The sequence below is a fragment of the Bos grunniens genome, chromosome 13 (genome assembly GCF_055505025.1).
Source record: "Bos grunniens cultivar Pamir isolate PY7600 chromosome 13, Bosgru_T2T1.0, whole genome shotgun sequence".
NCBI classification, from domain to species: domain Eukaryota; kingdom Metazoa; phylum Chordata; class Mammalia; order Artiodactyla; family Bovidae; genus Bos; species Bos grunniens.
In genome coordinates this window covers 24,150,646-24,164,831 of record NC_141177.1, presented here as the reverse complement: position 1 = coordinate 24,164,831, position 14,186 = coordinate 24,150,646, and the positions used below count along the sequence as shown (strand labels likewise).

Sequence of the window (14,186 nt, the reverse complement as noted above, 5' to 3'; positions counted from 1 at the left end):
ATCCCTCACACATCTCCCAGCAGCTGTTATGTCAGGGGAGATGGTACCCTACGAAGCTGAGAGCTGCTGAGTGCATGGCATGGGGTGACGAAGCAATCTTATGAGGGATTCCCCTGGCACACAGCTTTACTGCTCAGCTACAGTCAAACCGGAAATGATCTCTGCCACTCCTCTTAGGGATGAAAAAATACATCAGGTTCCAACCAGACTTTCACAGCTTCTATCGAGAATACTTTTTATTATACAGGTTTCATATACACAACAATTATTTAGGGAACATTTACAGGCAAGGAGTTCAATTCCAAAACTCCATTTTCACCCACACGCGCTGTACCTCGCTCTGTACCTCTTCGGGGGGTCAGCCCAACAGGAACAAGACAAAGTTATTGCTTTGTGGACAGACAGCTTCAATTAAATAAGAGTCTTCCAGAGTCAAGAACGGAGCCGAAGATCCTCTTAACTCTTAACACCCTGTGTACATACAAATAAAACCTAAAGACATGTCTTAGATTACCCCGTCACCTTTAAAAGTTAATATTAAAATCGAATCCCGTTTCTCAAAAAGGCATAAGAAGTGCACCCGTATTTACAGACCCCATTAAATTATGCATAAATAAAATCTGTACACTCAACTCAGTTTCTCAAAATACAGAGCCTCCTCTGGGACTGGGGGATGACAGACAGCAAAAAAAAAAAAAAGCTCCATGCCTACCCTTTTCAAGTTTCACTAAGATGTGAAATAAATACGCAAAATAAAGCTTCCATACCTTAAAGGAATATGTCATTTCAAAGAGTCTCCTCCTTGAAGAGTTAACTTTCAAAGTTTTTTTTTTTTTTTTAAAGAAAAAACATAAAGTCATCAGCAGGCTTTGTTTCTACAAGTTTCGTAAACCCGAAGGGCCCCTTTCAACAAGGGGTTTTAAAGTGTTACAAATGCCACCTATTAACCAGTTGCTAGGTGGACAGAATCCTTGCCTCCTATTGGTATGCAGGACGAGGCTGAAGAAACTACATACTTTCACCTCAACACTAAAAGTTATTGTTGATCTGAATCCCATCAATTTGACCTTTCAACAGCTGAGTGAATGTGAGTTTTTGTTAGCCCGGGGATTTATTCAAAAGGTTCGAAAACTTGTAGCACCACTTCCAGAGTAAAGAAGAATGGGGTTCCAAAAAAATAAAACATAAGCTTAATGAGTAAAGAACCAGCACTTCCAACATCTCATCCAGAGTGAAGGAGACGCTTCAGCACTCCCTAAATACTAAGGAATCCAGGAGGGCACGTGAAGAGCTGGAAATCAACAGAGGCTTTTTTTCATGGGAAGGTGGGTAACAATTCTGTCCCCCAGGTAAGCGGGGTGCCCAGTCTGTCCTGGTCGAGATGATCTGGGAGTCCTTTTCCTTCCAAACTCTTCGGCCCTTGGTTCACCACCCCCTTGTTTTACTTCCTGTGCTTCTCCAACTTCTCCAGGGTTTTGCTAGAATCGGCTGGACTCTGGTCTCCGGGATTCATGTAGGATTTGTCTATGACTATCAGGGCCTCTTTTATGTAGTTCTGCACGGCAGACACTGCGGCACAGATGGCCTGGCTGCCAAAGCCGTGGGTAATCAGGCTGAAATGAGACAAGCAGTTCTGAATGTTGGTCTCCAGGACCGGGGTGGGTCGGTTGTTCCCGTTGGGAGTTCGATCTTGATTGAGAAGATCTGTGAATTCTTTACACACTTGCCTGTGAAGACAATCAACGCACACCGTTGAGCTTGAGCTCAACCTTGGCCCGTAACAGGTATAGAGCACAAAGACTAAACTACCGTGGGGGTGACACCTGGAGGCACAGAGAATCTGGGGCTGACCAACCCAATAGGTTTTAAACTAACACCAATAGCCTAAGCTGCTGCACTTAGCACCTATTCTGTTCAGAGCCACGAACTAAACTCCTTTAAGCACTATCTTATTTAATCTTCCCTGCAATTAGAAAAGATAAAAGGATTAATGCCAGAATCCAGTGGCCAAGGTCACCAGGACTAGTAAAGAGGCAGAGTCAGAATTCCAGCCCAGGAGAGTGTTTTTTCTCTGATGCAGTCTGGTTCCTATAAAACAATTCTGTCAAGAACCGGGAATTTATTTCCCAGAAATTCACTCTGTGATACAGGCTGGTTCATCGGCTCTCTTTTCTGCCCTATTTCCTACTTGACTGGTTCTGCTTCATTTACCATGATTTTAAAATCAATTTACAGTTGGTTTCGATGAGAAACCCCTCAGCTGCATTAAGTTGTTTTTGAGACATTTAATTTGCCTATGACTCCTATACATTCAACTGGATCGTTACATTCAACTGGGTCGTTTTAAAACACAAAGGAGACTTCCCGGGTGGTCCAGTGGTTAAGACTCCCAATTTCACTGCAAGGGACACGGGTTCCATCCCCGGCTGGGCAAGTAAAATCCCGCATGCCACATGGTATAGCCAAAATAATTAAAATCGAAAAACATCTTGTTATCAGGAAGCAGAAGGCACATCATCGCTACTGGATGTGACAAAATAAATTGTTTCTAACACATTTTTGTAAGACATGCAAATAAGATAAACGAATAAGCTTAACTATTTTGAGCTAAATAACTAAGCAGCTCAAAAACATTCATTGTGAGCCATACTCTCACTGTTCTTAGTCTTCTAAATCCTACCCAAAAGTTACCCTATTTGACTATACTTTTACACTCCTCGACATTCCTTTTGCTCAACACCCTAACTTATTTAAGGAGCATTTCTTTCTTGAGCACCAGGGGCTGTGCTGGCCTCTGGGCTTCAAGGTCAGAGCATCAGGGCATCAAATTCTCAAGTTTGGATACTTACTGTGCGGCCAGCAGCATGTTCTTCCTAGTTGCTATCTCATTCCGCCCTCCAAGATGAGGTCTGGTTAAATACTCAGCCACAGATTTACTAGGAAATTCTGCTTCACAGACATAGGCAAAGTCCCGAGCCAAATGAACTGCCTCACCTAGAATAATCGGCAATGGTAACAGACTTTAGGGTGGCTGTGGTCACCATGGCAAACTGGCCCTTCTCCCCTTTTCCAGCACTACCAGTCTATTTAACCCTGAATATTCATCAGAACAACTGATGCTGAAGCGCCAATACCCTGGCCACCTGATGCAAAGAGCCAACTCACTGGAAAAGACCCTGATGCCGGGAAAGATTGAGGGCATGAGAAGGGGGCAACACAGGATGAGATGGTTGGATGGTGTCACCAACTCAATGGTCATGAGTTTGACCGAACTCCAGGAGATAGTGTGAAGGACAGGGAAGCCTGGTGTGCTGCAACCCATGGGGTCGCCAAGGAGTTGGATTCAACTTAGAGACTGAACAACAATCAGTCTAGTGGTCATTCTGTACTCTAAAACGAAATCATACGTGGGGCCAACAACCCAGCTGGTAAGGAGAACTTCCTGGGTACTTTCAGTGGGTACTCTTCCCTAGGAATAGAGGGTGAAATCATACAACGTCAGGAGGGAAAAACTGAAATTTTTAACTGTTCTTGACCAATGTAACCCAGTCCTCTGCCAACCTGAGTAGATCATGGGGATGCTCTGTCTCCATGTTTTCACACCATGTTTTCTCTGTATCATTGTGCAGAAGTCAGAAAATTTAAGGGAGGTGAGCATGTTTGTCAAAGAAGCAAACTGGGACAAAATCTTTGTTTTTAAACAAGGGCGCCCCATTGCTGGTTGAGCTAAGTCTCTAGACTGTTTCTTTTAAGAGGGGGACTTCACTGGCAGTCCAGTGGTCAAGCCTCCACGCTTCCAATGCAACGGAGGCACAAGTTTGATCCCTGGTCAGAGAACTAAGATACGACATGCCTCATGGTGTGGCCAATTTAAAAAAAAAAAAGGGAGGAGTGTATCCTACTAGAAATGTCAGGAGCTCTACCTACCAACCTGGCCTACCCATATCTAAGTTATTGGGGGCGGAGAGTGAGAAAACCAAGCGGTATGGTAGGGTGGTGGTGGTCATCTCCCACCCAAGGAACCCACCGAAGTGTCTGATTCCAAATGTGGGGCTGTCAGGGCTTTACAAAAACCCAGCTGGTGGCACCCCCACTATCCACTTCCCTCCCTGACTCACTAAATCAGAATCTGAGATCCATTGTTCACTTTCTCATTCAAGCACCCCTGCCTGGCTGGTGAAGAAACCTTGCAGAGCCACATTTATGTTTCACACACGCAGAGCCCAGCATTCTCCATGCAGGACAGCTGGTCCCCAAGAGCATCTAACAGGCAGCTCCTTTCTCCTGGCCCTGACCTCCAAAGACAACTCATAAAAAGGTAGAGCCGGGCCCTGCCAAGTCTCTTTTAGCACCGCGGTGGCACCATGTAAACCAGGGAAAGAAAATGTTCAAAAGATCGCCTGGCTGCCAGGAGACCACCCCTCATTGACTCCCCGGGCCCCCAGCGCCCCGCTGATTGGACGAGGCACTGGCGATAAGCCTCTCCGTGCTCAACTCATTTTCCTGCGCGCAGTAACAACCAGATTGTTTTGTTTTTAAAAATAATTATTTCACTTTTCCCTCGCCCCCTTTGTAAAGGCCGTATTGCATTCTTGGCTACTTTCCAGGTTAGTGGGTGTAAGCCCATTCAAGAAACTGAAATATCACATCCTAACTATCTTAGCTTTGGAGAGGGGGACCCATCTGTGGGCCCCATCAGGGTTTTTTCCCCCTATTACTTTTTTTGATGGGGAAATTAACAAAGGAGTTGTGAATTGGACCAGTCTCACTGTATACAAGGGCTTTTCTCTTCATTAACCATAATCCCAATAGTCCACAGGTATAAAAACTAGAAACGGTATTTTTACCCAAAGGAACCAGCTTTAAAACAAGAAAACAACGAAAAAACATGTACCAAATCATTTCATCCTTCAGAAACTGGTTCATCTGATAGGAAATTTAACAGTGATTTTCTGGGGTTAACATTTGATTAAGTGACTCAATCACTGTAATGAACATGGCAAATCACTTCTTGCATCCCTCTCTCTACTTGTGACTAAGAGTTGTTTTTAAGCTTTTCTTTAGAGAAATGTTAAAAGACACAACACAGCACCAACTACAAATACCACAAAACAAAAAAATCCTCCACTGACCTTCCACGAGAGACGTCAGGAGAGTGACATGAGCTGCTTTCCGTCTCCCGGCTGGAAGATTCAACCCAATCTTGTCCAACTTCTCCCGCAAGGACCGGCCACCATTTTTAGACTTGGCTCTAAGCAAAAAAAAAAAATTCTTTTCTCAAGAAACCACTTTAAAATGCTGAAATGCCTAACCTGCTGCTATCAAAATAGAAATCTGTCAAAGACCTTCGACATTATATGGTTCCTAATCAAGTGATACAGGGAGTCCTGATCTCCATAAAATTAAAAAATCTTTCTTAGCATTGCCAGCATTTTTGTTTTTTAATCACAGAACACTGCATGTTGTACTGGAGCAGATAAATTTTCACTTGTAGAAACTGCAGCAGCACCCCCCAACACACACACACACACACACACACAAACTACTCCCCTGGGGAGAATCAGACCCATGGAGCTCCGCTACCCTAAATACAGATGCTACCACTTCATACATGGAATCAAATTCCAACCAAATGAGAATTCATTAGCATTGTTTTAGCACTTTTTTCTACACTTGGCACTTTCTAAAAGAGATGAAATGTACTAAGCCGCCCCCCTCCCCCCAGCCGATTAGAATTCAGTGTTAGGTATAAAAGTTACATAAATGTTAAAAATACCTCCCTGGTGCTTTATTTTTCATCCCCCACCACCTATCCAAGGACCATGCCCACAACGTGTCCCCATGTACCTTCTGAGAACACCTCCCAGTAATGAGGCATTTAAGCACTCAGGCGGGGATAGCCGCCTCTGGACTTCAGCAACTGTCACTTTGTATTTAGATGTAGAGCTGAGGAGGGACAGTCTTCCAGGGACTGAGCAGAAGACCTCGCTGGGATTCATCACAGCCCCCACCAACTCCTTCTGACACGGGAGACTCAGGGGGTTCTTGGTCATGGAAATAGGACCTGTAAATGAAGATCAGAAGTGGCAGTCCCAAGCAAGAGACCTTTTCAAATCACTCACCAAAAGTGAAGGAGCCCCTCGACAGTAACATTGCGTGTTGGGCTATAAACTGCAAACAGATTTTTTTTTTTAAAGCCCTATTCCTCAAGATAATCAAATCTGAAATTCACAAGTTAACACCTTGGGAAATTAGTCAAAATCTGGGTTTGCATTTTCTAGCCACTATTATAATCTGATTAATTAGAACATTTGTTTTCAAAAGACAGCTTCTTAACTAAATGGTGATTTTCCCTCCTCACTCAAGGAATATTCAAAACTGCAGGACATATTCCAATCGTTTGCTAAAATCTTTTCAATGCAACTGATCATAGCAGTTTTAAATACAAATAAATCTGTTCTAAGTTTACTGGGAAATTCAGTTTATTTTATAAGGATTTTTGTTTTTTGTTTTTAATTTTTCCCAGTTGATCTCAAACAGTTTAACTTCAAGTAACAGGTCATAACTACCCTTGATTTAGGATGACTGTCTTTCCCAGCAAAACCAAACTGGTAATCCTGGCTAGATGTAACTTAATATCATGAGCCACTCACTCACCAAGTAATCCCATTTTCCAAAAACCCCCTCCCACCTCATCCCAGCCTAAAACCAACAGATCACCCAGCCCCGTGCATTTTAAGGCTGTATGTTTTGTAGGCCAAACTGCTTCCCACCATCTTCTCACAGATCAGAATGAAGGCCCTTTAACCTTGTATTTGGAATCAGGAATAAAATCACAGCAACCCATTCAACAACTAAAATTGTCACAGGACCAAACACTCCACTAATTTTCCAAAATCACAGGCTTAACTCACTCTGGAGTTCTTTCTGGAGCATTGTACAAACACTCTCAAATCCAAGAAGTGACACTCCCCAAGGGGAAAAAATTAGTAAGTGACAAAAGATTGAGACGCAGCACCTGAGAGCATCTTTTTCCATTTAGATCTTAAAGTGCCCTCTCTTCTCACCCCTAAAACCTGTCACTCCCTCCACCACGAATGTCTCAAGTCAGATCTCAAAGGCTCCACCTTGCCAATAAATTAATAACTTCACAGCGCCCTTAAGAACCACAACAGGGTAGGGTGTGTGGGCCAGAGGAAGACAAGGACTTATGGCTCATTGCGTACCTTTGCGAATAACTGTCTGATCATGCAGAAGTAGGTGCTGGTCATCCACATTCTGAAGGAGAAATGACAAAGTTTCCTTAAGTTCGGGGAGAGCCTGGCCGGGGGACCGGGGTCGGGGTAGGGGTAAGAGGAGAGAGGCAGTGGGGCGCACAGGTCCGGGCCGGAGCGGGCAGAGCCGAGGCGCTCACCTGCACCTCCTCCATCTGGTGTGCCATGTCGTGGAGCCCCAGGTTCTCGGCCAGGCCCGCGGCGTCCAGGGCGTGCGAGTGCGGCAGTAGCAGGTCCGAGCGTCGGTAGGCCTCCCTGCGTGCGCTCACGGCGCCGCCGTCCAGTCCAGAGAGATGGGGCAACAGGCCGGCCGGGCGCCCGTGGTGCGAGGGCAGGCCGGCCCCCTCCTGGCTCTGGCGCCCCGGCCAGGCCTGTGGCTGGCTGCTGGTGGGCGCGGGCTGGTGCAAGGGATTGATGGCAGCGGCGTACGCCTCTCCAAGGTGCGAGTAGGGGTCGGCCGACTGAGAGTAAGCCAGCTGCTGGTAGGGAGGCGGAAAGTAGGGGGGCGGCTGGTATTCGGCGACTCCGGTATGGGAGAGGGGCGGCGCGGGGCTGTAGAGATGCTGCCCGGCGGAGGAGAGGTGAGGCAGGCGCGGGTTCCCATTGCTGCTCGCGTCGTGGCGATCCTGGGGCAGAGAAACCGAGACCCGGTTAGGACGAAACCCCGCTCCTGCGAACCGAGTGCGGCCGCGCGGGGCCTCTTGCGCCTGGGGATCCACTGCTCCCGCCCAGCCCGACCCCGCGGGGCCCTGCCCTCGAGCCAAAAGGCCCCTGGGGGAGCAACGTGCCCCGGGGTAGCTTCGTTGTCAACCGAGAGTCTGAAAAAGGAAAACTAGAGAAAAGACCTGGGGGAAGGTGCCCCCGGGGCCCGGAGGCGAAGGTCTGGGCGCTCTGTCGCCCGAGGCAATCGGGGGCGCCCAGTCCGCATCCCAGATCTTGGGGCGGGAGAAGCTGAGGCAGGGATCCTGGGAGAAGGTCTGCACGCTGCGCAGAGCGCGATCGCCCACAAGTCCGCACATGCCAGCGTTGTCCGCCAAAAGTGGGGAAGAGGCGCGCGCGGATAATGCGTGCCGCGCAGGAAATACGCTTTTTCCCCCGCCCCAGGGACCCTCCCTTCCACGCCCTCAGGACAAAGACCTCCGGGCGAGAGACCCTCCCTAGCCGGGCCGGCAGCCCAGTGCCGCCCCAGGGATTCGGGGTGGAACCCGCTGGAGCCAGGCGTGCGCTCCCGGGCTACCGATGCGAGACCACGGCGGAGTGAGACCGTCCTGCCCGACCATCAGTCTCCCCATCAATCGGGCACACAGGGAGGAGGAAGGACCCCGAAAATTGGGCAGCCTTGCCTGTACACGTTTCCTGGCCCCAGGGCTGTTCGACTTAATTCTGAAAGGACGTCTCGCCATGTGTCCCCGGGTCACAGGGGTAGCGGGAGCGGGGGCTGGGGGACCCGGAGAGACAGGACGCCGTCGCCCCCTAGCGGAGGTGCCCGGGCCTGCAAACTGGAGCGGCCCCTCGAGGTGCCCCGGACGCACGGCTCTCGCGCGTCCCCGCAGCCACCGTTCGCCTTTCTCCCGGAGCCCAGGAGCACGCCTCGCGCCGCCTGCGTCTTCTTCCTCTTCCCGCTCGCCGCCTCCCTCCCTCCCACTCTCCGAAACTCTAGCTCAACCTGTCCAACAGGATGGAGCACTCCCGAGAGCTTACTGCCCCATCTGGCCTCAGCGCGCCCCCCCTCCCCAGCCCCCACTTCTCCCGAAAGCCAAACTTCTGCTGTTCTCTTGTCTCCCCGAGGGGGTAGCGGAGCAGGTGACAAGCCCGCCTAGGAGGAGACTCCGCAAAGGTGTCGCCGGCAGGCCGCCTCGTCTAACGCCTTTGGACGGAGGTTTCGTGCGTAAAACCACCTCTAAGAGTTGTAGACCCGGCGCTCTTCCGAGAAAACGGGAAGAAGGGCTGTTTTGCTTCGCGTGAAACCGGCCGGTAAGCTTTGTGGGTAGGATATGCCACTCTCTTTCCAGGCCCCGTTCCCGAGGCTGGATATTTAGGGAAAGGCCCGATTCGGGAAGGGGACCCCGGAGAAACGCAATATAGGGGGTGTCCGGAGAAGTGGACTCTGTCCCATCAAAGGGCATGCGGTGGGTGCCTGTTCGCTGCTCCTGCGCCCTCGCCCCCGACCTCGGTCCAGAGGCCCCCGCCTCCCGGACTGTACTCGGGTGGGGCCGGGCTGCGCCCCTGTGCCCAGCTCACCTCGCAGTCCTCTTCATACTTGACATTATCGGTTATTTTCCACAACATGGCGTCCGGCGTCCCCCAAAACAATCGCCAGTTAAATCCAGGTTCCCCCCACCCCCCAAGCGGTAAATCCAAAATTGGGGTCACGGTGGCCAGGCGTCTGCCGCCGCCCCCGCCGCGCGGGCCTAGCTGGCCGGGTCACTGGGCGCGCATCGGCGGCTCCGCGATTGTAGATGCTGCCGCCGCGGGTGTGAAGACCGCTGCAGGGGACCCGGGAAGCCGCGCCCGCACTGTGTCCCGGCGATAGCCGGGGGATCGGGGAGCCTTAATGAGAAGGAAATTATCATAACTCCTCCCCGGGGGCCGGCGCGAAGGCCCCGGCGCCAGGCGGGGCGGCCCCCAGCCAGTCCCAGCCTAGCTCCGCCCCGCACCCTGGCCGGGCGCCGCGCGGAGACCCACGCTGCGTGGGGCTAGGAGCAGAGTCCAGTGGAAGGTACCTCGCTGACGGCCGCAACCCTGAGGCCAGGGTCCCCCACCACGCCTGCCATCAGTCACCCTCACCACGCACACACCTGAAGCTGGCAGAGCTGGGAACGGGGATCCGAATCCAAGAGCCGCCCCCCCACTCCCACAACCCCTTTCACCTAGGCCGCCGTTCCCCATCCTCCGAAAGACGCCGTCACGGGCAGTTAGAGACCCCGATTTAGGGGACATCTCAAGACCTGAGGTCCCCTCATCTCCTAAAACGTCCTGACCACCCACTCCAGGGAAACAAGGTTTACAGTGGGGTCATGCAGCGGGAGACCCAACCCCTCCGCGAGAAGACCCTCCCCCGCACGACGTGGGCACAGTGCTCTTGGGTTCCTCCGAGGGGACGGGGTGGGAAGGCCTTCTGGGGAGTTCGCCCCAAGCGCCACCGAGCGGGCGGGCCTCTCCACCGGCCCCGAAGTCTAGGACAACTTCTTTATGCCGCCATCGCCCGAAGCTCCATCTCCACGGCTGGGCTGCGGCCGGGAGGGAGGTGGGGGCACCCGCGGGCCCTCGCCCAGCCTTGCCCTGCCCTGCCCTGCCCAGCGCCAGCTCGGCAGTTTCCTCCGACGGGCCAGGCACTTGGAAGCCTCAGCTCAACAGAGAAACGAGGTGCGGGGCTGAATACAACCCTAGTGTCACAGGTAGGGGAGAGGCAAGAGGTGGGGGCAGAAGGAGGGGCCGTAGAGGGACCCCCGCTGGAGAGGTGAGTTCCCCTCCGTTTCGCAGATGCAGGCAGAAAACGAAACTTCCTTCCGCCTAAACGCTGCCTCTCACCCCATTATGTATTTGCCACCCAGACTTGAAGGCAGAAAGCACTATTAAAGTTTTTTTTAAAGAAACGGAATCCATTGGCCCAATAATTGTAACTGACTTTTTTTTTTTTTTGCTACAAAGATAAAGTCTCTAATTCTTGAGGGGGAATTTTGTTGGGACATCCTGACTGGATTTGGGAGCTGAATTTAAACATTCACAGGGAATCTGAGAAGGGGGCTCTTTCCATCTGATTCTGAATCCAATACTGCAGTTGTCAATACCAGTGGGCCTGGAGTGGACGCTGCTCCCAGTCCACGGAATGAATGCACCCACCTCTTCCCTACTCCTGCTTGGGTTTGTTTGTGCTTTAGCATTTCTTAAAACCCAAATGGGCCTAAAGTAACCAAAATAAAAATAGGCGTCTTCCAAGCGAAACGTTCTCCCTGGCCTTAGTAGGCAGACTCAAGGTGATTTGCCGACCAGGTGGGAGAACAAAACCTGGAGGTGAAACCACTGGGGGCTTTTCAGGTTTGCCTCCGGGCTTTGCACTAGGAAGTACAGACAGACAGTGCACACAACGACCCCTGACAGCTCGCTTTCAAATACCGGGGCCTGGGGGCTAAAGGGGAAAAAAACCTCAGAAGCAGCGCCCCTGGGATTCGAGAATGGGGGCGGAATCGGACCCGGCGCGACAGGCATGCTGGCGCCCTGGGCGTGGAAGATTGGGGTCCCAGGCACTTTCGAGGGAGGCTGCGGCGCCTCCGGGCGCCCCAGATTCCCAGACCAGTGACGCACCTGGTCTCCTTCACTCTGGGCCTTCCATCCCCGGCTTTGACTCCAAGACCCGGCCTGGGTTGCGGCTTGAACAACTTGTCTCATCCACGCGGCAACTGCGCCGCCGGGCAGGTTGGGGGCCAGGACCAGGCATCAAGGTGCCAACCCCGACCCCAAGACCTGACAGCCCTTTCCGCGGCAGCGCTCGCCAATGGCAGCCGGAGGGACAGAAATTCCTCGCAGCTCTGGGGAGTCTTCGGCAGAGGCAAAAGGAGCCAATGGGCCCTGAAGGGAGCCTCGGAGGCAGTGAGGTTTCCGAACGGCTCGACAAAGGCCATTCATTCATTCCCAAGCCAGCGGCCTGGGCTTGGACGCTGCCCCTCCCCAAGGGACACGCGCTCATGACAGAGCGCGACTTCCGCGCCCGGGACGAGGAAGGCGACTCAAACGAACCGCAGTCTTCCCCGCCAGGCGGACCCTGCCCAAACACACACAACCTTCGGCTTCAGGGACGGAGTCCAGGAAAGCGCGCGCCCTGGTTGGGATGTAGGAAACCCCAGCCCTCCCTGGAACTCAACTTTTCTGCTCTGAGCCGAGAGAAGTGAGCTGATGGCTCCCGCACTCAAGACAGGCCTCCCCGCAAGGCACCCCCGATCGTCGCCGCGTGAAGACGCGTGACTGCGTGGCTGCGCCCTTGGGTAGCCACGCCAGAGAATGATGCCCCCACCCGACCCTCCGCGATTTCGCAGCCGCCTAACTCTAAACAAAACCTGGGGATCGTGGGGACCAGCCTCGCCGCACGCCTTATACCATCAGGATTTGGGGCTGAAGAGTGGTCAGCGGCTTCCCTCTGTCGCCACCTAGGGAGCCTGCACTCAACATACCCGCTTGAAACCTGGACCCCAGCCCCCAATCCGCTCAGATGGCGCTGGAGACCGGAGGCGACGAGGCGTATGCTAGGACAGCAGCGCTACGACAGTGCACCACCTCCAAAGATGCGTCTGGAAACAAGGCTTCCAGCCCCAGGCGGCGGGCGTCCGCCGCTCCCACCCCCACCCCCAGCGCAAGCCCGGGAAGGCGGCCGGGCGGGTCGAGCGGGATTGGAGCAGGCCCACGACTCCTCTTTCCGCCCCAGGGAAGGGGCGCCCGAGCCACAGGTGGAGGCCCGAAGCGCCCTTGCGGGCGCCGCGCACCCAAAAAGGTGCGCGTCCCGTCCCGCGGAACAGCGTGGGCTCCGGGTGGGACCCCAGTGAGTGGCGGGACCCGGTGAAGCAGAGTCGAGAAGTCCGGGCCTGCAGCCACCCAGGAGGTCCCCCAATCACGCCCCATCCCACACTCTCCCTTCGCGGTAATGGCACCCATTGGAGGGACTCTTGGCGTCCAAGAGCGTCCGAATTGTCCAAGCCCACTCAGGCGCACGCTGGGGGAGCCACATGCATCAATTCACAGTCACTTCAAAAAAGCAATCAAATAAAAATAGCAATTGTTTTAGTGATATTCAAAGTGGCGGCTACACACAAACAGATGCTTCTCGTCTTATCCCAGGGTCCAACCCAACACTTTTCTGTTCCGTGCCAGGCCGGTCCTCGAAGGAGTTTCGCAGCCCTTAGTTTTTCCTCGCAAACACTCTCTCAAATCAACAAAAGTATAGCGTCGAGCCGAGAGGGCCCGGAGGACCCCAGCTTCAGAGAGGGTCACCGAGTGCAGAGGTCTCGGGGAGAGTTCCTGACTTGACACCATCGCCCCGTTTCTCAGCAGGCGAATTTTTAATCGTCTAACTACCTCAAAACCACAAATTTGCCTGCTGTTCAAAGTCACTTATCCTAGCGGCTCTCGGGCACCTATCAGACACAAGCTGGCTCTCGCCTCCCCTGCCCTGGGGGACCCCCGCCCTCAAAGGTGCCTGTTACCTCTCCACCCACTAACGTCCCCGGGCCCATCCGGGTGCAGCCTAACCGCTCGGGGGCGCAGGCAGGAGGCTGAGGCGCGAACCCAGTGTTCCCGGAGGCTTTCTCGGCTCGGCGTCCTGAACACCAGGCACCTCCAGGCCAGCTAAGCCCGGCGGCCCTCGCCTATTTATCAGGTCGCCGCCAGGCGAGGAGGAGACCCACGGTGTCCAAGTGCCCGGCGGCGCGGATTCGGCTTCCCGAGCCTAGACTACGCAGAGCCCAGGGGCCACGGTGCACCCCGCACCGGCGCCCATCCCACCCAGGGAACTCCCCACCACCACGCACCCCGCCTCTGGCAGCCTGCCCGCCCGCAGCTCTCTCCCTGCCGACCCCTAGATCTGCCCTCTACCCAGCACCTCTCTTTTCACCTTTAGGTACTGGAGATTCATGTTGCCAGCTCTTCGACCCTCTGCGAGCTGAGGTTTTTTTAAGAATGGGAGCTACGGCGGCAACAGGTCCCCAAGGGCCGCGTCGTGTGCCGTAAAATGCTCGGAGCGTTTATTTAATTAACGGAAGGGGGATGGGGGCACAATTCACAGCCAGAACGGGCTATCGCGATTGGAAGACACACCTGAAGGCCCTGGTTACTCCTCCCCCGCCCTCCTCCCCTTGGAAACTGTAAAATCGCCAATTGAAAAGGGTCTTCCCGGCGTTTTGAATGATTTTTTACTTGTTTCTA

The 14,186-nt window shown here is 53.1% G+C and overlaps 1 protein-coding gene across 5 annotated transcripts; it reads right to left on the bottom strand.

Annotated features, from left to right (window-relative positions):
* Positions 1-209: 209 nt before the first annotated feature.
* TFAP2C (transcription factor AP-2 gamma) lies at positions 210-13,986 on the bottom strand. 5 transcript variants are annotated; one of them, XM_086332695.1, is made up of 7 exons: positions 13,876-13,986; positions 7,415-7,900; positions 7,227-7,278; positions 5,848-6,064; positions 5,133-5,251; positions 2,850-2,994; positions 210-1,727 (listed from the first exon to the last, which is right to left on the bottom strand). In XM_086332695.1, exons 1-7 carry the CDS (start codon positions 13,894-13,896, stop codon positions 1,442-1,444), a joined length of 1,326 nt encoding a protein of 441 aa, XP_086188821.1. In that variant the 5' UTR covers positions 13,897-13,986; the 3' UTR covers positions 210-1,441. The 5 variants fall into 5 exon arrangements, with proteins under 5 accessions (XP_086188821.1, XP_086188820.1, XP_086188819.1 ...); XM_086332694.1 differs by lacking the exon at positions 13,876-13,986 and adding an exon at positions 9,516-9,799; XM_086332693.1 differs by lacking the exon at positions 13,876-13,986 and adding an exon at positions 8,120-8,567.
* Between the last annotated feature and the right edge of the window lie 200 nt (positions 13,987-14,186).